The sequence below is a fragment of the Schistocerca serialis genome, chromosome 2 (assembly GCF_023864345.2).
Source record: "Schistocerca serialis cubense isolate TAMUIC-IGC-003099 chromosome 2, iqSchSeri2.2, whole genome shotgun sequence".
Lineage (NCBI taxonomy): Eukaryota > Metazoa > Arthropoda > Insecta > Orthoptera > Acrididae > Schistocerca > Schistocerca serialis.
In genome coordinates, this window is record NC_064639.1 from 724,558,232 (window position 1) to 724,584,161 (window position 25,930).

At 43.9% G+C, this 25,930-nt stretch overlaps 1 protein-coding gene across 1 annotated transcript in view; it reads right to left on the reverse strand.

Moving 5' to 3' along the window:
* Nucleotides 1–20,631, reverse strand: part of LOC126456362 (esterase FE4-like) — an 89,969-nt gene extending 69,338 nt beyond the window's left edge. The window contains exons 1-3 of the mRNA XM_050092116.1: nucleotides 20,494–20,631; nucleotides 11,523–11,660; nucleotides 10,507–10,666 (exon numbers count right to left, since the gene is read on the reverse strand). Coding sequence (XP_049948073.1) covers nucleotides 10,507–10,666; nucleotides 11,523–11,660; nucleotides 20,494–20,631 — 436 coding nt within the window. The remainder of the gene's footprint in view (nucleotides 1–10,506; nucleotides 10,667–11,522; nucleotides 11,661–20,493) is intronic.
* Nucleotides 20,632–25,930: the final 5,299 nt, after the last annotated feature.

Below are 25,930 nucleotides of genomic sequence, written 5' to 3' on the forward strand. Positions count from 1 at the left end.
TCGTGTTCTGTATTTGTTGAACATCAAAGATCGTACAGTAAGGTCGAAACGTTGCATGACATAAATCGGATCGAAATTTTCAGTGCTTTAAGTAACTTCTCTTTAAAAGTGGATTCTTCCTCGTTGAACTAATCGTTTTGTGAACATTGTGTGGGCATAAACAACGGTCCATGACCAGAAAGGCCGAAAACATAAGCAGGTGAACGAATTCTGAGACCTATAGCAGAAGCTCTTGAAAATCATCTTGGGACAAGCTATGGTATTTCGGAAGATACAGGAATTCTATCTTGCAGTATACCGTAATTTGACTATTGAGAAAAATTACTGCGCGACGGCTCCCTAACTGGTTGAGTGCAGAATAGAACTGCAACCGCCTAGAGCTCCCAACGTTGGTGAAACAAACATTTTTGAAAGTCAAGTTTTCTCGTATCTAATCGTGGCAGTTGACGAAAGGTCGGTTAGAGACTTAGAGCCGGAACTGAAATGACTCTCGAACGAATGTAGAGTTCAATTTTCCACATGGATAAGAACATATCGTCTAGCTCAATCAAAGGTCAAATAAGTGATGAGCTTTGATTATTGTGAAATCGTCATTACAGATAGATCTGCATGTAGACAATGTGTCACTGGAGTGTATAACCGTGAATTGATTCAGTAACTGCCACGCAGGATAGCCGCCCGGTCTGAGGCGTATTGTCACAGTCCACACGGCTCCCCCCGTGGGAGGTTCGAGTCCTCCCACGGGCATGGATGTGTGTGTCGTCCTCAGAGTAAGTTAGTTTAAGTTACATTAAATAGTGTGTAAGCTAAATGCCCGATGACCTCAGCAGTTTGGTCCCGTAAGACCTTACCACAAATTTCCAAATTTCATTCAATAACTGAATGGTAAAAAAGGAAGAAACACGACCTCAGCTGGTCGAGTACAGGCTGTAGCGCCTAGAACCTCTCGGCGACTCCGGCCGGCCATGAGTGACAGCGTGTGATTGAAATGACTGGGCGGGGCCAAGAAACCACATAATTTTGGTATATAACGTGAATCGATGGACTTCTAGAAGGCTGGTTTTGCTCATACTGCTAGACCTTGCAGACGTTAGTGGCAGATTAGTCATTTTCACGGACGGGTTAGTAACCAATAGAGTGCAGCAGGCCTTTGCGCACTGCACAACACGTCCATCCATGCCAAGCTATTTACTAACTTTACTTATTAATACGCACAAATACACACACATACAATGACTAGACATTCATATTTTTAGCTCTAAACAAATTAATAATGTCTCCAGTATCCAAATCCCTTCAGTGGTTTTAAGGAGGCTTTTCTTGGTTGTAAGAAAAACGCCAGAGTTGAAATTCCCCAGCCGTTTATCTCAAATGGATCTCTCTGTCCCCTACTTCCGGCTCTCAGTTTGGCTTTATGGCGCGCCTTATGGCGGACGGAACCTGAAACAGCCCTTGTGCCAGGAATCGAAGGCGAACAATAAAAAAATTCTGTGGTGAAAAGTCAATTGCAAGAGCTGCGTAGATATTATGGATATTAGGCCATGGTCTAAAGCAGTGGTTTTCAATCTTTTTAGACTAAGCATGCTCTTGTCGCTCTGAAATGGTGACCGGCCCCGTGTCCCACTTAACACCACCGCGACGTCACCACCACAGATCTTCCTGGTGTAAAATCGGAGTTTACCTTGTATGGAAGCTCTTATGTACTTAGCAATGGCATAATAACAGCTGGAAAAATGGGAAAGGTTTTATAAATAAGTATGTTTTTAGATAACGTAAATTTACTTTTCTTTATGTCCAAATATATTTTTAAAAAACAATTTCAACAAAATTTTCGAAGTTTCCTTCTTCAAAACTAAAACGTATATTTCACAATATTGAACACATTTCTGTAAAATTTGATACTTTTAACATATTGGTATTCACTGTAAGAATGATCAAAGAGGTATTTTCTTCAGACGAATAATTAAAATTGAGTATTTTGATGATAGACTGACAATTAACTTATAATGGGGAAAACATTCTATGGGCAAGAATGAATAATTCGAACTTAAACTACCAGTTGATAGAAAAGGAGAACATAAAAACAATGATGTAGGTAGACATTTATCTTTAATGAACAGAAGATTAATATTAAAGTGTCTAGAAGTCAGTGATATCTGCCAATCACGGACGCAACTCCATCGGTTGGACATGCAAGTATGTTAGCAAAAGGATTTTTTGTATTCTTTAAAAATATATTCCAATTTATAACAGAGAGAAGAGTATTTCGTAGAGTTGGTTAAATTTCTGTAGGGAACATTTCCTATATTGCCTCGAATTTCCGATTAATGAATTAGGACACCAGCAAAGGTTTCTTGACTATAGCTAACGGTTCATCAATATGCATTACAAATTATCTGTCTTCAACGCACCAAAAAACTTATGTTGCACATCAAAAGCTAACTCATCAATTCCTCTTGAAACTGTCATCACTGAATGAAACTGATTTCATCCTGCCACATGCGTCGCGACCTGGCATAGTACCAGCAGTTTCTTTTACTGTGTGTAAAACGTTTCCCTAATAGTGCATGATCTCCCCCCCCCCCCCTCCCACACACACACATTTCTATATTAATAACGAGGCATTCAAGGCGTTGAGCTCTCCGTCTCACTTTTGCCCCAGCCCAGTACACTTTGTGAGTGCACTTGTGTCGTCTAGCTGCGGCACCGGACCTTTTTGTTACCAGCAGCGAGTATATGTGTGTCTCAACCAGCTCTGCAGCGAGCGGAACTCATTATATTTGGCTACTTGTTATAATAAAGGTATTCTTTGTGTCAGACACTTTCTGTTCTGGTTTCCAATTTGACAAGAAATGAGTGAGTCCTCTCGCACTGTTCAATCAGACTCTTAAGTGTCTGAACACAGGGCCAGAGCCCACTTGCCTCAAAAGTTACGTTTCTCAAAATCTGACTTTAAAGCTTGGAGCAATGAAATAGGCTTACCCATGGTGTTGGAATAAAATTTTGCTACCTGGCCCCTTTGCCGGCGGGCGTGCGTCATTCGACGGCAGACCAGCAGCCACTACACACAGCGGTAGCAGAGGCCACGAAAGTTCACAGTGATTATCGCGGCAATGACACCATCACCTCATCCGGTACCGGTGCTTCGCCCGACGTACAGAAGCGGACATTCGAGCATGAGGAAGAAAAGAAGAGCGACGAAAGAACAGCTCTCGCCGTGGAGCAGTACAACAACCAAACAAAGGAAGTAGCCAGCTTATCGCAACAGTGCGTAGATAAAGCGTTGCCATTAGAGAGCCCTGCAGCTGAATCTGCACTTGAAAACTCTTCTAGAATTGCACCAATTCGTCATACAAACAATGCTGCTCCCTCCCGTCGATTAGCTTATGCCATGAATAAAAACAACCGTTATCGAAGCAGTGACATTGGCCCTTTCTGTATATATGTTTAAGGAGGTGCAGGAAACGTTTTTAGGCTGCATCCGATGGCAACTGGAAAGTTTGTGAACACAACGAATTCACAGAGCAGCCAAGACATTACAAATTTCTTATCAATAGGACGTAACAGAATCAAAGTTGAACTTAACCCTCCCAGAGCAACTAACTAACTGGCAGACTCCCCGGTATTTTCAGCTCACCGACTGGAGGCATGCTTACCAAGTCAAGCCTCAACGCATCAGGGCGTAATCAGAAAAGTTGACACCAGCTTAAATGAATAAGAACTCCAGCATACGATAGTTTCACCCTGTACCGCCTTGTGTGTCAGGCGCACGTCAAAAAAGGCGATGAAAGGCGGAATTACCTCTACAGCACTATTTGGCACGTGTGTGGTGCAGTTTGCTTCGCAAGTACTGCCAGACTTTGTTTCAAACTACAGCCTGTGTTCCCGTTGTCTATATATGTCCCTTCCGTGCGGCAATGTTTTAATTTTCTCAGATTTAATCATGTAAGCAGCCAGTGCCGCTCTGCCATAAGATGCGCCAAACGTGGAGGAAATCATGCGCGAGCCGACTGCCCGTCCACTCAGCCGCGGTGTGTGCACTGCAAACAGGCGCATTAGGCGATAAACCGGAAGTAGTACGCGCGCCAAAAGGAAATTGCTACCAGGCAAGGTAGCCGAGACGGCTATCTCACATAGTCCGTATGCCGAAGCAGTGCAATCTCCTCCATCCGTGCGTGATAAACGAGCCTTCCCAGTTCTGTAGGCTCAGCCGCACAGATACGATGGGCGTTTGAAAAGTCCGTGCAAAGTCCGAGAGATGGCACCACCGGCGCTTGTCGAGGTCATGTTCACTTAGTAAAATCTTTGGACAGAACCCACACCAAGTTTCAGCCATATTGGTCTATTTCTTTGTGTTTGGCATTCGTGTGAATCAAGGAAGTCGAGTGATTGTCAAAAAGTGGACGAAAAAGAATCTCGTGTGGTGATTAGACATTAGTTTATGAAAGGCAAAAGGCTTCAGGTGACTAAACAGAAGCTTGATAAACATTACGGTGACTCTGCATCTTCGATTAGAACAGTTTATAAGTGGTTTCAACATTTTCGGAGTGGCCATATGGCACAAGTGATGCTGAACGTTCTGGACGCCCTGTGGAGGTTACGACTCCAGAAATCATTGATAAAATCCATGATATGGTGATGGATGACAGAAGAGTTAAGGTGTGTGAGATTGCTAGTGCTGTGGGCATCTCGAATGAATGGGTACATAATATTTTGCATAAACATTTGGACATGAGAAAGCTATCCACAAGATGGGTTCCGCGATTGCTCACGCATGACCAAAAACGGAATCGTGTGAAGTGTTGCAAGGATGGTTTGCAGCTGTTCAGGAAGAATCCACAGGACTTTATACTCCTGAGACCAAACAATAATCTAAGCAATGGGTTTCCAGGGGAGAATCGGCACCAAAAAAGGCGAAGACCATTCCTTCGGCCAAAAATGTTATGGCCACTGTCTTTTGGGATTCGCAAGAGATAATCCTCATCGACTATCTGGAAAAGGGTAAATCTATTACAGGTGCATATTATTCATCGTTATTCGACCGTTTTAGAACCGAGCTGCAAGAAAAACGCCGGCGATTGGACCGCAAAAAAGTCCTTTTCCATCACGACAATGCACCAGCACACACCGCAGCAGTTATGGTCGCAAAATTAATGGAAATAGGATTCCAACTCGTTTCACATCCCCCCTGTTCTCCAACTTGGCTTCCTCGGACTACTATTTGTTCCCCAATTTGAAGAAATGGCTGGCGGGACAAAGATTTTATTCAAACGAGAAGGTGATTGCAGCAACTAATAGCTATTTTCCACACTTGGATAATTCCTATTATTCGGAAGGGATCAACAAATTAGAACAGCGTTGGACGAAGTCTATAAGTCTATAAGGAGACTAAGTCGAAAAATAAAAATGGTTTACCCCAAACACGTATGTAGTTTTTATTTTTGCACGGACTTTTCAAACGCCCCTCGTTTACAGCCACACAGCAGCGACGTGAGGCCGCCCGCCCGGTGCCTACGCCCCAATGGAGGCTACCTCCACCTCTGCACCCGAACACACTGCCACTGGGACCGATCCGCAGTAATCCGCACCCACCGTAACAACAAGCCTCCATGTCACTGGACAGCTCTTGTAATAGCAGTTTTAACTGGAGATCGAAACAGGCAGAATGTCCGCTCCAGGGTCACTCATTTTGCAAGAAATCCAAACAGCACCACAAGGACCAGTCGGTTCCGCAGCGATACCAGATGTTGCTGGAAACACTGATTCAGCAAAACAGTGATTAAAATTCTACAATGGGATGCCAGGTCGGTCATTTCCAACAAAGAAACCCTGCAAAGAGAATTATCTTCACTTCGTTTAAACCACATTCATTGTTCTTGCTTCCAGGCCTCCACATTTTTATGAAAGACAGACACGACGGAAAAGGAGAAGTTGCACTGTTCGTTCGATCTTCAGTTCCTGCTTCTGCTACATACGTCGACCACACACACATAAAGAGGCTTTCAGGCTGTAGCTGCGAACACTCGTTCCAAGACTTTAGAAAAGAACCAAAATCGAAACTGCTGAGTGGCATACATTGGTTAATCACCTCGAGCCCCCTTTCCTGTTTTGTAGAGACTTCAATGCGCGCCATATGACCTGGGGATGCGAAATGGACGATGGATATGGAGCAGCTGTTTTGGACATCATATTAATTCAGTTTACTTATTCTGAACATCGGTTGCCCAACTCTCATCCCGGAGCCTGGAAGACGTTCGTCTGCAATAGACATGACTCTGTGTTCTTCGAGTATCTTTCAAAAATTTAAGTGGGAGGTCTGCCGCTACCCACTGGAATCTGATCATTTGGTATTCGAATAATTAGGATAAATGAGAGTGAGTCAGATCCATACATGCCGTCATCAAAATGGAACATGTTCAAAACCAGCTGGGAGGGGTGTAAAACATATATATCAAGGAACACCTTCACGCAGGTTTATTGCAGGGGCCCGCAGACGAACGTTACAATCTGTTCATTTCCCTAGTAAGTGAGGCGGCCGTATTTTCCATATTCCAGGTCAAACCGATACGGAGGGCGAAAGGTCTTTCATTTCCATGGTGGAATAAGGAATGCTCAAGACAAGTTGCTAAACAAAAGCTAACTTACAGCATCTATACACGAGAAAGCACCTGTGTGAAATTTCTCAAATACAAATAGGTGGCCGACGCTACCAAAAGGCTTTTGAAGCAGCGAAAAGACCGTCTTGGAAACAGTTTTGTGAGACACCAGAGAAACAACGTTGTATTCGGTTTGATCCACCATATGCAAATTTCGAAACAGGTGCCCATTGTGTAAAGGTTTACATGGCTGGCTGAATGACTTCGCACAAGTCGTCGCGCCCCATTGCTCATCTCTGAATCACTACCAACCTGGCATGGTGCTTCTCCTTCGTACCTGGGGTCTAATCAATCCTTACTGACTCCATTTCAGTTCTCAGAACTGCGAAACGTCTTAGAAGGTATCAGCAATGCTGCTCCAGGATATGACGACATCCACAACAAAATGCTGGTCAATTTGCAGGGCGGAGTCTTACACATATAGCTCGGCATCTAAAATCATTTGTGGGAATTGAGTAACTTCCCGGACGAATGGCACATTTACGTAATTGTTCCCATACTCAAGCCCGGCAAAGACCCCTATTTGGGTAGTTCATACTGTCTCATCGCTCTTTCTTCTTTCGCGTTTAAGTCATTAGAAAGGATCATAAAGCGCCGTTTGGAATGGTGGTTTAAGAAAAACCCCTTCTGCCACGCTCTCAAAACAGATTTTGAAAAGGCAGAGACATCATAGACAGCCTAAGTCTCTTACCAGGTGCAGAAGTATGAAACCGGAATTTAGTTGCAATAATTTCACGTCTGTTGCTTGAAACTGATAAACGATATTTATTCATAATACTCTCCATTGCTATTTATACATTTCTCCCTTCTCTCCGGCAGGCTATGAATGCCACGCCAAAAAATGTTCTTCTTTTGAAGCGAACCAGTCAGCGAACCAGTTTCGTACATTTTCATACGAATTGAAAAGTTGTTCTGCGAGAGCATGTCCCAGTGATGCAAAAAGATGATAATCGTTGGAACCAAGTCTGGAAAATAAGCCGCATGCCCTAGTATTCCTCCACTGAACGCCTCGATCGTTTTCTTGGTCCATTTAGCTGTGTGTGATGGGGCGTTATCATGGAGAAATATGACTATGTTTTGCCTTTTTTCATGTTCCGGTCGCTTTTCACGTAATGCTCGGTCTAAAACGACCATTTGCTGTTGGTAGCGATCAATGTTAACGGTTTCACCAGGTCTTAGCAGTTCATAATAGATGACACCCTTCTGATCCCACCAAGCACAGAGCATTGTCTTTTTTCTAAAGCGATTTGGCATTGCAGTGGATGTCGATGGTTTGCCTGGATTCACCCATGACTTACGACGCTTAGGATTCTCAAAATAAATCCATTTTTTCATCAGCTGTCACTATTCTATGGAGAAACGACTTTCTTTTGTATCTGGCGAGCAGCATTTCTCAAGTGGTCTTTCGATTTGCATGCTGTCTTTCATTTAGTTCATGCGGAAGGCATTTTCTCACTTTCTGCACCTTTACCACAGCTTTCAACCGAAGAGAAACGGCTTTCTGCGTCACACCCAACTGTTCCTCGAGTTCCTGTTGAGTATGAGTATCATCTTCATCCAATAAGGCCTGCAATTCGTTGTATTCGAACTTTTTCGGTGGTTTTCCACGCTCGTCGTTAATCACGTCAAAGTCACCACGTTTGAATTTTTTTAACCACTCGAAACACTGTTTTCCCAAAAGCTCAGTCGCTGAAAGCTTCGACAAGCATTCCATGCGATTCTGCAGCAGTTTTCTTCAAATGATGACAGAAAACCAGTGCTGTCCGCAAATCGTAGTTCGTAGGCACAAAACTCTACATGTTTACAGGTTTGAAACAGATGCGATGTATAGACCTCAGTTGCTGTGTGTTGACATTCGTCGTCAGCCGTTACAGGAAGCAGATGACGCTGCAGACGCGATCTCACTGGCCCTACACTGACGGCTAGCGCCATACAAAGGGAAATTCCGGTTTCATACTTTACACCCGATAACTACCTACATAGAACATGTTTATGCTTCTAATGCTTACGTGATGGCACTGTTGCGTATGATAGCGTGGACGTGAGCATCCTGGTACGGAAGCTCCAGTCAGTGGGTGTGCCAGACCTTATTACCCGAAATGTTTACTCTCTCCTACGGCAACGTTTAATCTATGTCAGACGACAGGTCAGTACACTGTATGAACCGCGTGTACAGAGAACTGCCGCAAGTCCTATCTTTTATGCAGTGTACTCGTCAGACCGTGACACAATTTTTGGTCCTTCAGTAAAAGTCCTAATGTACGCCGATGACATTTGCATGTACACGTTTCCTCTCACCTTGAGGATGACGCTAAGGTGGTTGGATCGAGCGGCTTACGTACTGTATTCGCGTAAGTGTAGAACTGGACTGAATCTGGAAAATACCAAATTCTTCGGCGGTTGTCTTTACGCGGCAGGTGATGAACGACAACAACACCCGAGAAACGATTAGGGTGTCAGTCAGTCAAATGGCTTGGACTCTTTGTCGACAGCACACTGATGTGAGCCCGCCATGTGGAATATTTGATTTTCAAGGTCGGTTTATTACTCAACATCCTGCTATCGGTATTTCGCGTATGATAGGGAGCTGAAAGTCATTCAGGAGTCTTTCTCCTCTCTCATTCCCACAATCGGCTGCATATTCTCCCACAACTCTGTCTTCTATTCCTTCCACTACGAAACTTTACAGTCATCCATGATTATTATTTTTAATCTCCTTTTACATACTCAACTATTTGTTTAATGTCCTCATAGGCTCTATCTCTTTATCTTCTTCTTGTGACGTCGGCATTTATACTTGGCGATGGTTTGCTGCTCGATTCTGGTAATGATAACGCTTTCAGTAAATTGTTCACAATAACTCATCTCTCCCCTACCTTCCCATTCATAACACATTCTTCTTCTGTTACATCATTTTCCCGCGCTGTTGATATTATCCTATCTGGCGTCTTCTGTCATCGTCCAGCGCTGTGACATGCGCGGGTGTTTGCAAGTACAGTGCCGCGAAACTTTTCCGCTGGACGCCAGAGGCGCTATACACAAGCGACATTTGTTCTGTGATTTACTCTTTGATTATTGTTTTCTGTTCCACGTCTTACTCCTTAACGAAAAGCGTGAATCCAAGTGTTAGATACGGAATAATTTACCGTACCGAACTTTTCTTACGCCTTCGCACGATTTATTGACTGCAGTGTATTATGGCCTGTTCTGCCCGCAGGACTTCGTTAATAAAGTGTTACATCAAGCCGAGTCAAGCCTACTTTCCTTATTCAGCCTACAAGCACACGCAGATGTTAAACCGTCGATCGCGTAATTCAAACCGGTACCGACATCCTACGTTCATCTGACCGTAAATCGTTATCGTCTTTCCATTTCACTCCATTGATTTCCGCTACATCGGTCCTTTCATTTCTCCTTTTCACATTTCCTAGTTTCCTTTCCACTTTCGGACTTCCGTCCTTTCACGCTCTTCGTGGTAGAATGTTACGTTTTCGTTGACTATTCCATCTCTGTCTCACGGTCATCTCTCCCTTGACAGTCCCTCCCAGAGAACCGCGGGGGAGGAGGGGGGGGCGTTGCTCGTCTGAAACCTTTTGACAATGGAGAGCTCATTTCACATGTTCCATCAAGAGACCAAATGTCCTGTGGATACACATTACGTATCTTTGATACAGCGATTTCCATTGCCTTCTGTATTGTCATGCAGTTGATCACTACTGATTCTTCCGAGTTTAGGAGTAATTTTTGACTTCGTGGTTAAAGGACTGCTCTGACACTGACAGCCATAGGCCCCGTGGGCCACAGAAAGATCTCCGCGTTGTAAGCGTTTGCAGATTTGGGAGTGCCTTACCCAGTACTCCGAGCCGGTAGTTGAAGGAAACCATAACGACGCCGCGCCTTACGAGGAAGTCCGGTCCCCACCACTGGCTGCTCCCAGACAGATGCACCAGCCCTCCGCCGTGCACCAACACCATCACAGGCAGCAGCTCCCTGGTGGCCTCCGAAGGAAGCTGCGTAACATGCACCAATACTGTACGTCCCACAGTCACTGCGTTAGATATCACTTTACAAAAATATTGATCCTACTGGTTACAAGGAAATTATTTCGACAAACACAGAGTGGCGCCAGGTTAACATATGTTATACGTGTTTTTCATTAGGCGATCGTCGACTCTGAAAATTCTTTAAAATAATTAGAGGCACAATCGCACGCCATGGAGAATCTGTCTTGCGTGCTATGACGTACTCACTCTGCAGCTTGAGAATCAAAGTTGTGTATCAATTTCGATAAAGTCAAGAATTTAATCTCTTAAAATAGAGCATAAACGAGCCTGGCGCGGGATCTGCTGATTTTCCAGGATACAAAGCTCCCTACGAGTTACGACACAACAAAAAATGTTCCGAGCTATAAAGAAGGGAGAAGTTAAAATAACCAGTCTTTTTAAAGATATGTTTGCGAATATTGAGCCACTCTTCATGTACACGTCGGACAGAGCGCGTTGGTACACCAACAAATTGACAACTACATCCACGGTAAGGTTACGGTCTCCACCAAACACGTTTCTGCCATTCTTTGCCATCTTCCCGGTCACCGACCTCAGTGTTCTGATTCGCCCCACCTCATTGCCATTACTTACGTCAGTGGTGGAGGGTCACGTGACCGCCTGGTAGCATTTCTACGCCATCCACAGCGTTCCAGAGCGAGCAATGCGGTCTTTTAAGGGACTAATGCTGTCTACAGGGTGCACATTTGGGAAACGTTGGCAATATGAGTAGGGTGAAAGGTTTAGTGGGAGTGGGTAAGGGAAGAAACTGGTTGACGTGTTACATTTGTTTAGAATGTGGTCGTCAGCGTGAAGTACGCACCCGCGGCGTGTAGACGTTGAGGAAGAGGCAGTCCTCGTTGCCCACGTAGCGGCCCGTGTCACCGTCCAGCTGGGGAGCCACGCTGCCCTCGCTGGTCGCGTCCCGCACTCCGCTCCAGGGAGCGCCCGGCTGCGGCGGCTGCAACACCAGGAGACACTGTGTCACTACATCGTGGTATGCCAAACATGAAATGAGCCAAAACTGAAGATTTATATCTCAGGAGCGAAGAGCGAGGGAGAGATCGTACCAAACATTCGCTCATACTTACAAAAATACAGGGACCCTGCAGGAGGAAACGAATACCTTTCTTTTTCTTTTCGCAAGCGTTTGATGAAAAGGTTTCGCTGGTCATCCTCATCCTGCTATGTTCTTTTACCCGTTGCTAACAACAGACGGCGATGGTGATGTTAAAACGACAGGGCATAACTCACACAGTGGCGAAATGACCACCCAGCCTCTCGCGTCTCTGTGAAAGGAATAAGGTTAGAGTCGTAGCACAAGCCTGGGTAGGAAAGAGTGGGTAAGGATATCATCCATAACCTTTCAAAGAAACAATGTCGCAAATTACCTTAAACAATTTGTGTCTGTTGTGATCTTCAGTCGCAACACTGATCTGAAGAACCTCTCCAAGCTAGTCTATAGTGTGCAAATGTCTTCATCTCCGAATAACTACTGAAAAGGACGTCCATTTGAGCTTGTTTACTGTATTCGTGCTTATGTCTTCCTCAACAATTTTTGCACCACACACTTTCCTCCATTAACAAATTGATGACTCTTTGATGCCTCACGATGTGTCCCACCAACCGACCCGTTCTTTTGGTCAAATTGGGCCATAAATTTATTTTATCCTCAATCAGCACCTCCTAATTAGTTATTCCATCTACCCATCTAATCTTCAGCATTATTCCGAAACCCCACATTTCATAAACACGTATCCACTTCTTGTCTGAGTCACATAACGTTCACGTTACACTTCGCCACCAGGCTACACTCCATAAAAATGCCTTCAGAAAATTCCTGAGAATTACGTTAGACGATTATATATGCTTTTTCTTATCAAAATTGCGGCTCTTTCTATTTCTAGTCTGCACTAAATGTCTTATTTACTTCCCCCATCTGGAGTTATTTCGAATATTAAATTTAAAAAAAAATTCATCCTCTACTTTTAGTGCCTCATTCCCTAATCTAATTACTTCAGAACCGCCTGATTAAAGGCGACTATATAGGCTGCCTCACCTAACACCCGTCAGGCGCATTTTCCCTGGTGTTTCAGGACATAATTACAATATCGGTTTTTGCACTGTGTTGCCGGAGTCAGCCCACATAAATACTCCTCATCATGTCTTTCAAATTCGATGCCCAGTGACGACGGAAAGCAAAAGCATTGGTTTGTTTCCCGTTTGAAAAAGAATGATTTTTAAAACGAAATTTTTCGTGCCCATTCGACAGAGCTGTCCCTGATTAGTGTAGTCCGACATTCGTTTTATCAGTATGCATTAACGGAGACAGTAAAACATAAGGCTAACCAACACTCCAGCAGTGGCAGTACTGGCCCGTCCTGCGCTGACTTCTACCGCCAAGCACGCAACGCTACTGAGCCATTGCTGTTTATTCTTCGTGTTTTGTTGTCCTTGTTAATACATATCGATAAAACGAATGTCGGACCAGACTGAACTGGGAGTAGTAAAATGGAACACATGCAGCCTTCCTTGAGATGTTATTTATTTTATGGTTACCAGTTTCGGTGCTTCAGTACACCATCTTAACTGACGCTAAGAGGATGAACTCCAATCGTATACACGATGCCATCAGTAGCTGACAAATATGAATTGTTCTCACAGACTACCTGTAACAATGATGTTGTGTCTTCAAGGCCACTCTGTTGAGGCCTGAAGATGTACTAAAGCACCGAAACTGGTAGCCACATAATAAATAACGTCGTCTCAGCATAAAGTAGTGTGATCAGATTTGTCGCTCTTATCATCGACAGCAGGCTAAGTGACAAACCTTTCTTCTGACACACACGATACCCGACAGGCATGAAAACTAAATGTTTGCATGTCTCCTGACACTGAACTTGGAGAAATTCTCAACCCAAAGAAGCAGTTAATTCTCGGAGAACGCCAGTTTCGTACAATGCATCTTGTCCAATTTTTTCCAGTGGTTAAATTCAGTAGCTGAAATGCGGTTCTGAAAGATCTACATCCGGCGATTCTTTACCACAAACTCAAAACAGATCCCAGCTGCAAATGAATTTAAATACAGAAAAGATGAAAGTCAGGGGGTACAAAAGCTCGTGAACAGTTCAGATGTTCCAGCATTGTTTGCTTCAAAGTCCTCTGTTTTCCCGTTGCAAAGCACCTTTTTGGGCACCAAAAAATTACTTTATTTTCCTTTTGTAATGCACACTATTTCTCACATTTTCCATATTCAGTTGATCCAATTGGTTAATACAGAATTCGCCAATAATTACGTGATTTTCTTTTCTTTAGCAAGGTTTCAATGACAAGTACTAGTTCTGCACCCAGACATCACTGGGCATAAATTACAGAGAGGGCACCACTCTAAAAAGGTACATTGCAAACACTGGACGAAGGTAGAGCCAGCAAGAATCGCCACTATAGTTGTACATCGTCGTAGCCATGTTGCGAAAGAGCCGGAGTTCCCACTGCTAATAGAAAGCACTGTAACTCATATCGTTATCGGTAGAGAAAGCTGGCTAAAGCCGGAAATAATTTCAGCCGAAACTTTTAAAAAGCACCTAACCGTGTTCAGAAAGGGCAGATTAAGTACAGTTGATGGTGGCGTGTTTATTGCTGTCTGAAGTAGTTTAGTAATGATACTGAAGTATATAGAACCTCTGAGTTCGTATGGGTGGAGGTAAAGGTTGGCAACCGGAGTAAATTAATAACCGCACTCACATAATTATAGTTGGCTGTGTCTTCGATCTACCATTGACATATTGATGAAAATATATATTTAAAGTTGCTGGTAAGCATAAACAGTCGTCCGAAATCGAACTGAATACTTTCTTAGAAAATTATTTTGAACAGTTAGTTGACAGCCCACTCGAAGTGTAAATGGTTATGAAAACATACTTGACCTCTTGGCAACAAGCAATCCTGACAAAATAAGGAGCATTATGACAGATAAAGCAATTAGTGACAGTCTCCATTCATTTCAATCTGTATAAATGTAGACTAGAAGTGGTGTGCATTCAAAGAAATAGTATCGACGGCAGATGAGACGTGTATAGCAATTAAATTTATAAGAGATGGTACTGATCCCTAATGGTACCCAAAAGAGATCAGAACACTGTTGCAGAAGCAACGAAAAAAGCTTGCTCCCCAAAATTGATGATGTTTTACAGGAGCTCGAAATTTAGCGCGAACTTCAATGCGAGATGATTTTAATAGTTTCCACAATTATATTCGGTCTCGAAATCTTGCAGAAAACCCAAAGAGTCTGTTGGTATGTAAACTACACCGGTGCCGAGACGCAGAAACAACGCTCGATAAAAATGTGCGATAATGATGTTGATCGACCTAAAAGTTTTTACATAAAAGTTTTTATGGGTACAGTACCGCTTCATATTGTATAATGCTACTGCTGGAGAAAACCAACGTTTCGGCCACGGTTGCAGCGGCCTTCTTCTGGGTCTACTGTAACAATGTTAATGTTACTTGTGACAGTGCTAGTAAAAGAAAATTTTTCCGAAATTCCTTCACAAAAAAAGACAAAGCAAATATTCCAGAATTAGAACCAAGAAGAACTGCTAACAAAAGTAACTTATGAGTGTCTGTCCTCAGTATAGAAAAGCAGCTTAAATCACTTAATAAAGGCATGGGAGATTGTGTATTAGTATGCTGGTACAGTAGCTCCATACTTACCAATCATATGCTACCGCTCGCTCATAGAAAGATCTGTACACAAAGGCTTGAAAGCTGTACAAGTCATAGCAATATCCAAGAAAGAAATAGGAGTAATCCGTTGAATTACTGGCCCATATGACTAACGTTGATTTGCAATAGGATTTTGGAACATGTACTGTATTCGAACAATATGAGTTACTCCGAAGGTAATGGTCTATTGATACACATTGAGCAAGGATTCAAGAAACATCGTACTTGTGAAACGCAACTAGCTCTTCATACGCTCGAAGCAACGAGTGTTATAGACAGAGAATGTCAAATGATCGCATATTTTAAGATTTCAAGAAGGCTCTGACACCTTTCCTTACAAGCGACTTCTAATCAAATTGCGTGCCTATGGAGTGCCATCTCAGTTGGTTAACGGATTCGTGATTTCCTCTCAGAAAGGTCACTGTTCGAAGTCATTGATGGGCAGTCACCGAGTGAAAGTAATATCTGGCGTTCTGCAAGAAAGTGTTACAGCCATCTGCTGTTCCTGACGTACGTACATGATTTAGGAAACAATCTGGACAGCCTTCTTACGAGGGCAAATCACAAAGTCTTTGCCCATTTTTTTTTATTAGCCCTAAGACGTGACAGCGTGGAATAATAACCGTCGGCTGCACCTTGAGGCATGAAATCCTGGAGGAGCGGTCCACGGCTACCCCAGAAGGCCGTTATCATCAGGTTCCCAACACATGGCGATGAACGGAATTTTTTCATCGCAGGCGAACCCGGGTGTTCCCACACCATTCTTGGATTTCGGCTTGAAATGTACTATCTATGTTTTATCGCCAGTAACAATGAGGTCCCGCAAACCTTCACCCTCCTTGAAGTACCGTTCCAGATGATGTAGTGAAGACATCATTCTCTTGCCTTTCGTCATGTCATCCAACTGCTTAGGCAACCACCGATACGAAACCCTCCGGTACACCAAGAAACCGTGAACGATGTCGTAAGCGCTTCCATACGATGTAGCAAGCTCCAGGGAAATGGTCGTGATGTGCACCCGCCGCTCTGCTTTCACCGTTGCATCCACGCGGGAGTCAGTCAGCGACGAATGCGGCCTCCCCGACGGCTCAGTCATGCAAGACCTACGACCTTTGTCGAGGTCATAACACCACCACCTCACAGCTCTCAAAGCGAGAGTTTTTCCCGTATGTAGGCTGCAATTCACTGTAGATCACGATGCACGTTCGTCCCTTGCTCAACGGAAAATGAATCACACTTCGTTGCTCTAACGCCGTGCATGTGTGAAGCACAACCGCCAATTTAACAACTGGCAACAGCGCCGTGCGGCGAAACTATAGGCAGATATGACCGGCGGGAACAAAGAAAGATCCGACACTGGGAATAGGTATGTTGACATCGCATTTTGAGCTGTAATTTGGCTTAAAAAAATAGAGGCGAAGACTTTCCGATTTGCGCTCCTACAATGCATGCAGATAGATGATGCTGTGATTTACCGTCTTGTAAAGTCATCAGATGATCGAAACCGTAGCAAAATGATTTAGACACGATATCTGTAAGGTGCGAAAAATGGAAATTGGCTTTAAATAGCGAAAAGTGGGAGTCATTCACTTGAGTGTTAAAAGGAATTCCTAAATTTCGATTACATGATGAATGACACAAATGTAGACTGTAAATTCAACTAAATACTTAAGGATGACAATGACGAATAACTTAAATTGGAACGATCACATAGATCATGTGACGGTTCAAAATGGTTCAAATGACTCTAAGCACTACGGGATTTAATGCCTGGAACCGCGCGACCGCTACGGTCGCAGGTTCGAATCCTGCCTCGGGCATGGATGTGTGTGATGTCCTTAGGTTAGTTAGGTTTAAGTAGTTCTAAGTTCTAGGGGACTGATGACCTCAGAAGTTAAGTCCCATAGTGCTCAGAGCCATTTGAACCATTTTGAACTTAATGTCTGAGGTCATCAGTACCCTAGATTTAGAACTACTTAAACCTAGCTAACCTAAGGACATCACACACATCCATGCCCGAGGCAGGATTCAAACCTACGACCGTAGCAGCAGCGCGGTTCCGGACAGAAGCGCCTAGAACCGCTCGGCTAATGTGGCGGAAGCGAACGAGAGACTGTGATCTATTGGCAGAATACTTAGAAAATTCAACAGGTCTGTGAAAGAGGCTGCCTATATTACGCTCATCCCTCCTCTTCTGGAATCTGCTGAACGGTATAGGATCTGTATCAGATAGGATTGACGGGGGACATCGGAGAAGTTCAAGAAATGACAGCTTATTTTGTATTATAGTGAAATAGGGGAGAGAGTGCTACTGGTATAATATACGAATTGGGGTGCTGTTCATTAAAACGAAGGTATTTTCGTTGTGGCAGGATCTTCTCATGAATTTTCAACACCAATTTTCTTTCCGAACGCAAAAATATTTTGTTGGCGCCCACCTACATGGGAAGAAATAATCATCATAATATAATAAGAGAGGCCGGAGAATGCACGGAAATATTTGAATGTCCGTTTCTCCTGATCACTGTTCGAAAGTGGAACGCTAGAGAAATAGGTTGAAGGTGGTTCGATGTGAATTGAAGAGTAATCATGTAAATGTAGATGTTGATGAGCTTATTGACAGGTAATCTATCCAGCGTACTTAACTTACTGTTTCGTTGCTGGTTTGAAGTAGTCACATTTGAACTGTTTCTTAATTGAACTTTGTGACGATACAGCATTATAATGTACTGAAGAAAATGCAAAATGTTCAAATGTGTGTGAAATTTTATGGGACTTAACTGCTAAGGTCATCAGTTCCGAAGCTTACTCACTACTTAACCTAAATTATCCTAAGGACAAACACACACACCCATGCCCGAGGGAGGACTCGAACCTCCGCCGGGACCAGCCACAAAGTCCATGAATGCAGCGCGTAAGACTGCTCGGCTAATCCCGCGCGGCAAGAAAATGCACCTTTATGGCGATACAGTATTATAATTTACAGAAGAAAACGACATTTCGCGACCACTTTAAAAAGTTATACAAACAAAGGTGCGTTTCTAATCAAGTTGTCACTTCACTTACGTTGTTGAGCAACGGGATGAAATCAATAAAAACAAATTTTCATTGACATCATATGCATGTCTATGCAAAGCTGAGAAATTTTCTCGTTTCCCGAATTACATACTAGTTTTATATTAATTACAACACTATAAATATTATAAATTAATGACATTTCGGCAGTGTAATAAGTTTGACACAAGAAATTATTAAATGTACGCAGCAAGAAAGCGGGTGTGTGAGAGACAATCAGAGTTTTAACTATCAATTCGCAAAATTACAGTAACTTAACTAATGTTTTTCTTGTTTACAGGTACGTGTCTGCATTCCACGAACACCTCGGAATCTCCTCGCCACAGTACTGTAGCATGCCTCTAGAGGTGCCAAAACAAAATGGCACTGTCCATCTCCAGTTCTTCAGTGAGAGTGGTACAGAACCATTACTGTTCACTGTACATATAACAGGATAATGTCAGAATCTGCATGAGACTGTTCTGGGGTGATACTGTACTGTATGTAATGACGTTGCAACACTAGGGAACTGTTGCGAAATGCGGACGGTCGATTTCAGCTGACGACTAAATAAGCGGCAAAGTTCGTTATCGTGCGATCACGCGATTGTTGATTTCACTGGAAGCAGTCACACCCGTTAAATATGTGAGAGCATGCGTTCGGAACGGGGTTTAAAGTGGAGCAACCACATCACAGGAAGTGCAGATCCCAGAATCGTCAGAAAGTGTAGTTAGCTACGAGGGAGGAAGCTTACAAGACACTCTTTCGACCGGTATTTGCGTATTGCTCGAAGTCCGGGACTCATTCCGTATAGGATTGACAGGGAAAAAGAGAAGATCCAAAGATGAACAGCGCGTTTCGTCCAGGTTCGTTTAGTTAGCGAGAGAGCACCGTGGAGGTGCTCATACGCTGACGCGCTGTGTTTCACGGAGCAGGTTACAGTTAAATTTCGAAGAGCGTATGTTCCTAGAAGAGTCGGTCAATATATGGTTTCCTCGTACGTTGTTGTTGTTGTTGTTGTTGTTGTTGTTGTCGCCGTCGTCGTCTTCTTCTTCATTCCGAAGACTGTTTTACCACAGGCTAGGCTGTCCTGTACAGCCCTCTTTATCTCTGCATAGCTACTGTAACTTATATCCATTTGAAACTGCTTAATGTATTCAATCCTTGGTCCCCCCAACAATGTTTTACCCCTCCTTTCTCCTTCACTTCCGTCCGTTGCGAAATTAACGATTCTTTGATGCCTCGAGATATGTCCTATCAAGAAAGTCCTACCGTTAGTAAAGTTGTGCCATGAATTTGTTATTTTCCCAGTTCAATTCAGTAAGCTGGCTTCAGTCCGGAACCGCGCTGCTGCTACGGTCGCAGGTTCGAATCCTACCTCGGGCATGGATGTGTGTGATGTCCTTAGGTTAGTTTGGTTTAAATAGTTCTAAGTCTAGGGGACTGAAGTGTCGTGTGACTAGGGTCAGGTGGAGGTGCAAGTCTTTCGATTTAACGCCACTTCGGCGACTTTCGCCTCAATGGGGATGAAATGATGATGATTAGGACAACACAACACCCAGTCCCCGAGCAGAGAAAATCTCCGACTCAGCCGGGAGTTGAACCCGAGCCCCTAGGATTGACATTCTATCCCGCTGACCACTCAGCTACCCGTGATTCGTGCAAAAAATCCTGCGCCAGCAATACTTCCGCAGCTATGGACGGCTACAGAGGCAGTATGGCTCGATATTTCTGCAGGGGACTTACGACAATTTGCTGAGTCATCGCCAGGCCAATTGCTGCACTATGTTAGGAGGTAACCCAAGAATTTTGGCACCTCAGTGTACGATGTATGACGAATCGTTGTGCGTCCATTGTCAGCCATAGCTTTCCTTGAGGTGAAGTGCGGCAAACTGCAGTGAGCCAAATTCTCTGATGGCCCAGGCAGAGGACTGAATTCAGTTGATTTACTAATTTACGATGTTTGAGCCGTAAACGTTTATGCCGTTGAAGCACGTTTGAGGGGAGAGACCCACCTTGAAGCGCAGCTCCCCGACAGGCGGCTGTGCGTAGGGGATGCCGCGGAAGGCGAGGTAGCTGCTGGTCCAGGCGCCCGGCACGCTGCTGCCGCGCAGAGCCCCCTGGCACACGCGCACCGTCGGCCCGTCCGCCATGCCTGCTGGCGGCGCACTGAGCGATGAACGCCGAGCGTCGCCGACCAGCAGACCAGCCCACCGGCCTCGACTCGCAGCAATTGCACGGCCGCCTTCCCGCCGGCATTCAGACACGCCACGACCCTCTTGCGAAACGCCGCCGTCACGTAGCAGGCAGAATCACCTGCTCCTGCGTGCGTATGCTTGCGCAATCGCCCACAAACCCGTAGCTCGGTACGGGCTTTTGTTGAAGTTTCGAGAACATACCTTCACCGAGGAGTCAAGCAGTATATTGCTCCCTCCTACGTATATCTCGCGAAGAGACCATGAGGATAAAGTCAGAGAGATTAGAGCCCACACAGAGGCATACCGACAATCCTTCTTTCCACGAACAATAGACTGGAATAGAAGGGAGAACCGATAGAGGTAGAGATGGGTCGAACTGGTTCATTCCCGTGAACTACTTCATTCATTTCACTCTTTGCCGTGAAGCGTTCAAATGAAGTAGTTCATTCATGAAGTACTGAAGCCTGGCGAAGTTGCCCAGTTCGCCGCTCAGCCGCGGCTACGCTCGCTTCGCCTCGCTCGTACAATAAAGCTTCGTAATACTTCATAATTTTACCAACAGATGGCCGAACTATGCAGTAATGCGCACGCAACGTTTTACGCTCTTACAGCGTCTGAGCTAACTTAAATAGAGCATGGTAGAAGGGGACAAAGGGAGGATAAACAGAGAAGCCTGTCACATATAAAGAAGGTATTACATTTAATCTTGCTCGACATTTTCTCATGAAACGCCCAAAAAAAGTCTTTATCTGCTAAGTTAAACATTATTTGTTGTATTCATGGACTGAAAACCAGGGCTACCAACTAAATGCAGTCCAATTTTATGTTCCTTTTAAAATTTAATCCAAAATAGAATGTGTATGTTTACCACTGTCACAAAGTCTATATATCTACGTTAAGTAATTATTCAGAAGTTTTCCTGTAGATTTTATTTTTGTTGAGAATAATAACCATCCAGATTCAAAGCGTAAATTGTCACCTGTAGTCACTGGTACGATTTCAGGTAAAATCCCTCTTTCAGTGTTATTAACAAACCTTTTATTTTCATGTTGGCTGTGCGTGCTCACACAGCCAGCCTCTTCGTTTGTATCTGTAATATTCATTCGTCCGCAAGCGCTGTCAACGTAGGCTACCGGTAGACGCGAAGTGTAACTGAACTGCACAAATAGTCACGGGTAATGATGTCAGCACTACAGGAAGCATCTGACGCTGCCTTCCCCTCGCCCCCTCACCACCACAACCCCTCGCAAACCTATCGTTTCCCACAAACGCCGTACGATTCGTCGACAGGCTGTAGAGGGGGAACTGAAGTGAAGGGAGAATGAGAGACGTAGCGACGATGTAGTGGGAGAGGGGAAGAGAGTGAGTGAACTAGAAAGAAGTGTGGAGTGTGCCATCTGTGAAGAGTTTGAAGTACCAGTTCATTGAAATTGAGTGGTTAGTTCACCCTTCACTAGAGTGAAGTGTTCATTTGAACGACTCATTCACGAGCTCCCCATCACTAGATAGAGGTACTCAAGGTACCCTCCGCCACACACCGTCAGGTGGCTTGCGGAGTATGGATGTAGATGTAGATGTAGAACTTGTTATCGGAACAATAATTCTTGTGTACCTGTAGGCAGTGCAGCGTAAAGCCATCATCACACGGACCGTGCTGTCGAACGTTAACGTTGAGCGTGCCAAGTTCAACGTGCTGCTGAACGCTCAGGAACGATGCGACTTGTACATACTGTACGTGGGCCCCAATGTGGTATACGCGATCGCAACGAACTCCAGCCGCAGTTGAAGGATGTTTCTAGTTCGTAAATCACACTGTTTACTCAACGGGTGCGCGCAAAATTCCCACGTTAGCTCTATTAAAACGCACATTTCCTCAATCGTCCACGAAAAGGAAAGTACCATGTCCAATCAATAAGGACACAGGCTTATAAAAGTTCCATTACAAACAGCGCGGTACAAATTTGGACTACTTCTCCGCATAAAATAAACATTATTTCATCATTCCCATATTTTTGTAAAACCCCAAGGTCAGTCTTACTTGATCACTGTTCCCACCCAGTAGCAGAATCTTTGCAACATGTGAATTACGAAGCGTAAAAAAAGGAGTAAAATATCTTTATACAAGTACCACAAGCCGTCTTGTAGATTAAGCCAATCGACAAAGTCAGCCCTTAAAAAACAGGTGAACTTATATTTACATAACATCAATATATATACTTATATTAAACTAGTAATAAAGTATCAGAACCTAATAAAAACGTGAATGTTAGGAAAAAAATCTTGAAATGTTAAGACGAGAACCAACGCTCCTACAACCAACATATTACAGTGCAGTGACGCTACGCATTACGTTAAACCAACGAATTTCTTATTGTATCTAATCACACTATATTACACCTTGCTGAAAACCTTAATCGTAGATATTTTACTAACAAATTGTACCAAGAACAATGCGTTTTGGGTGGATCTTCAGTGTGTCGCAGCCTTCAAATAGCTTACTCTCGTAATACGCAAGTTACAAGAATTCTTTTGCCACGAATATGATGTTTCTCATTATTTTATTGGAACGAATCACACAGTTAACAACGGATTTTCCGGTGATTCTCAATTTTCTGGTGCTCAGAAACGCCGTATATACATATAGATTTGAAATGAATGCCAATATGGAGCATCACAACTCTGTACTGAAGGGAGATGGCGTGCGTGAGACGTAGGTGGCGCTGTGCCATCTCATTGGTCAACGCTCAGACGCACGCTCAGAGTATCTGACACGCCAGATGTTGCTCTGCACGTCTGGAAAGACTCCCGGACGTGCTATTCCACGCTATGAGATCAGGAACTCGGCACGCTCACCGCTCAGCGTTCGGATGCACGGTCCGCGTGCCAACGGCTTAAGCCTTATCTCGCCGTGTTTTCTTAATTTCCTTTGCGTTGTGGTTCTACATTTTGTCTTCTCCTTCCTTGGTATATACAAAGATTAGAAAAAAAACTGAAAACACCACGAGAAATGTATGCTAGAACATAAATGCAGTTGCTAGCCAAGCCTGCAGGTAGCCCTGTTTTACACTCAAAGACTCAAAAAAACTGCATCACGAAGGAATTACGCGAAAGAGACGGAAATCCTTAGATGTGTTGTACATGCGCAGACAAATAAATGATTACAATTTCAGAAAAAATGGATGATTTATTCAAGAGAAAGAGCTTCACAAACTGAGCGAGTCAATAACGCGTTAATCCACCTCTGGCCCTTATGGAAGCAGTTATTCAGCTTAGCACTGATAGGTAGAGTTGTTGAATATCCTTCTGATGGATATCGTGGCAAATTCTTGTACAACTTGCTTCAAAATCCCCAGACAGTTAGAGGATCCTGCCCATAATGCTCCAAACGACATCGACTGAGGAGAAATCCAGAGATCTTGCTGGTCGAGGTAGGGTTCGCCAAAAACAAAGACAAGCAGTAGAAACTCTCGCCGCTTTCAGGCAGTGTTATCTTGTTGAAATGTAAGCCCAAGAATGCTTGCCATGAAGGCCAATAAACAGAGGCGTAGAATATCATTGACGTACCACTGTGTTGTAAGAGTGCAGCGACTGACAACCAAAGGGATTCAGCTATGAAATGAAATGGCACCCCTGATAATTCACTCCCAGTTGTCGCGCCATATGGCGCGTGACAATCAGATTGTTAATCCTCCACTGTCTGGGGGGTCTCCGAGCCGGCCGTTGTAGCCGAGCGGTTCTAGGCGCTTCATCCGGAACCGCGCTGCTGCCACGGTCGCATTTTCTAATCCTGCCTCGGGCATGGATGTGTGTGATGCCCTTAGGTTAGTTAGGTTTAAGTAGTTCTAAGTCTAGGGGACTGATGACCTCAGATGTTAAGTCTCATAGTGCTCAGAGCCATTTGAACCATTTGGGGGGTCTCCACACGCGTCCTCGGCCTGGAATGTCATTGACTGCAGTAGAACTGTCTTCAGCGATGGGTCCGACTTTGAATTGAGCACCGATGACCTGTAAAGACGTGTCTGTAGATACCCCAGGCAGTGGTGGAATTTTTTTTTGTTTTGGTCATCAGTCTACTGACTGGTTTGATGCGGCCCGTCACGAATTCCTTTCCTGTGCTAACCTCTTCATCTCAGAGTAGCACTTGCAACCTACGTCCTCAATTATTTGCTTGACGTATTCCAATCTCTGTCTTCCTCTACAGTTTTTGCCCTCTACAGCTCCCTCTAGTACCATGGAAGTCATTCCCTCATGTCTTAGCAGATGTCCTATCATCCTGTCCCATCTCCTTATCGGTGTTTTCCACATATTCCTTTCCTCTCCGATTCTGCATTGAACCTCCTCATTCCTTACCTTATCAGTCCACCTAATTTTCAACTTTCGTCTATAGAACCACATCTCAAATGCTTCGATTCTCTTCTGTTCCGGTTTTCCCACAGTCCATGTTTCACTACCATACAATGCTGTACTCCAGACGTACATCTTCAGAAATTTCTTCCTCAAATTAAGGCCGGTATTTGATATTAGTAGACTTCTCTTGGCCAGAAATGCCTTTTTTGCCATAGCGAGTCTGCTTTTGATATCCTCCTTGCTCCGTCCGTCATTGGTTATTTTACTGCCTAGGTAGCAGAATTCCTTAACTTCATTCACTTCGTGACCATCAATCCTGATGTAAGTTTCTCGCTGTTCTCATTTCTACTACTTCTCATTACCTTCGTCTTTCTCCGATTTACTCTCAAACCATACTGTGTACTCATTAGACTGTTCATTCCGTTCAGCAGATCATTTAATTCTTCTTCACTTTCACTCAGGATAGCAATGTCATCAGTGAATCGTATCATTGATATCCTTTCACCTTGTATTTTAATTCCACTCCTGAACCTTTCTTTTATTTCCATCATTGCTTCCTTGATGTACAGATTGAAGAGTAGGGGCGAAAGGCTACAGCCTTGTCTTACACCCTTCTTAATACGAGCACGTCGTTCTTGATCGTCCACTCTTATTATTCCCTCTTGGTTGTTGTACATATTGTATATGACCCGTCTCTCCCTATAGCTTACCCCTACTTTTTTCAGAATCTCGAACAGCTTGCACAATTTTTGTTGCCACTTCCCCCGATGATTTTAGAAATTCTGATGGAATGTTATCTATCCCTTCTGCCTTATTTGACCGTAAGTCCTCCAAAGCTCTTTTAAATTCCGATTCTAATACTGGATCCCCTATCTCTTCTAAATCGACTCCTGTTTCTTCTCCTATC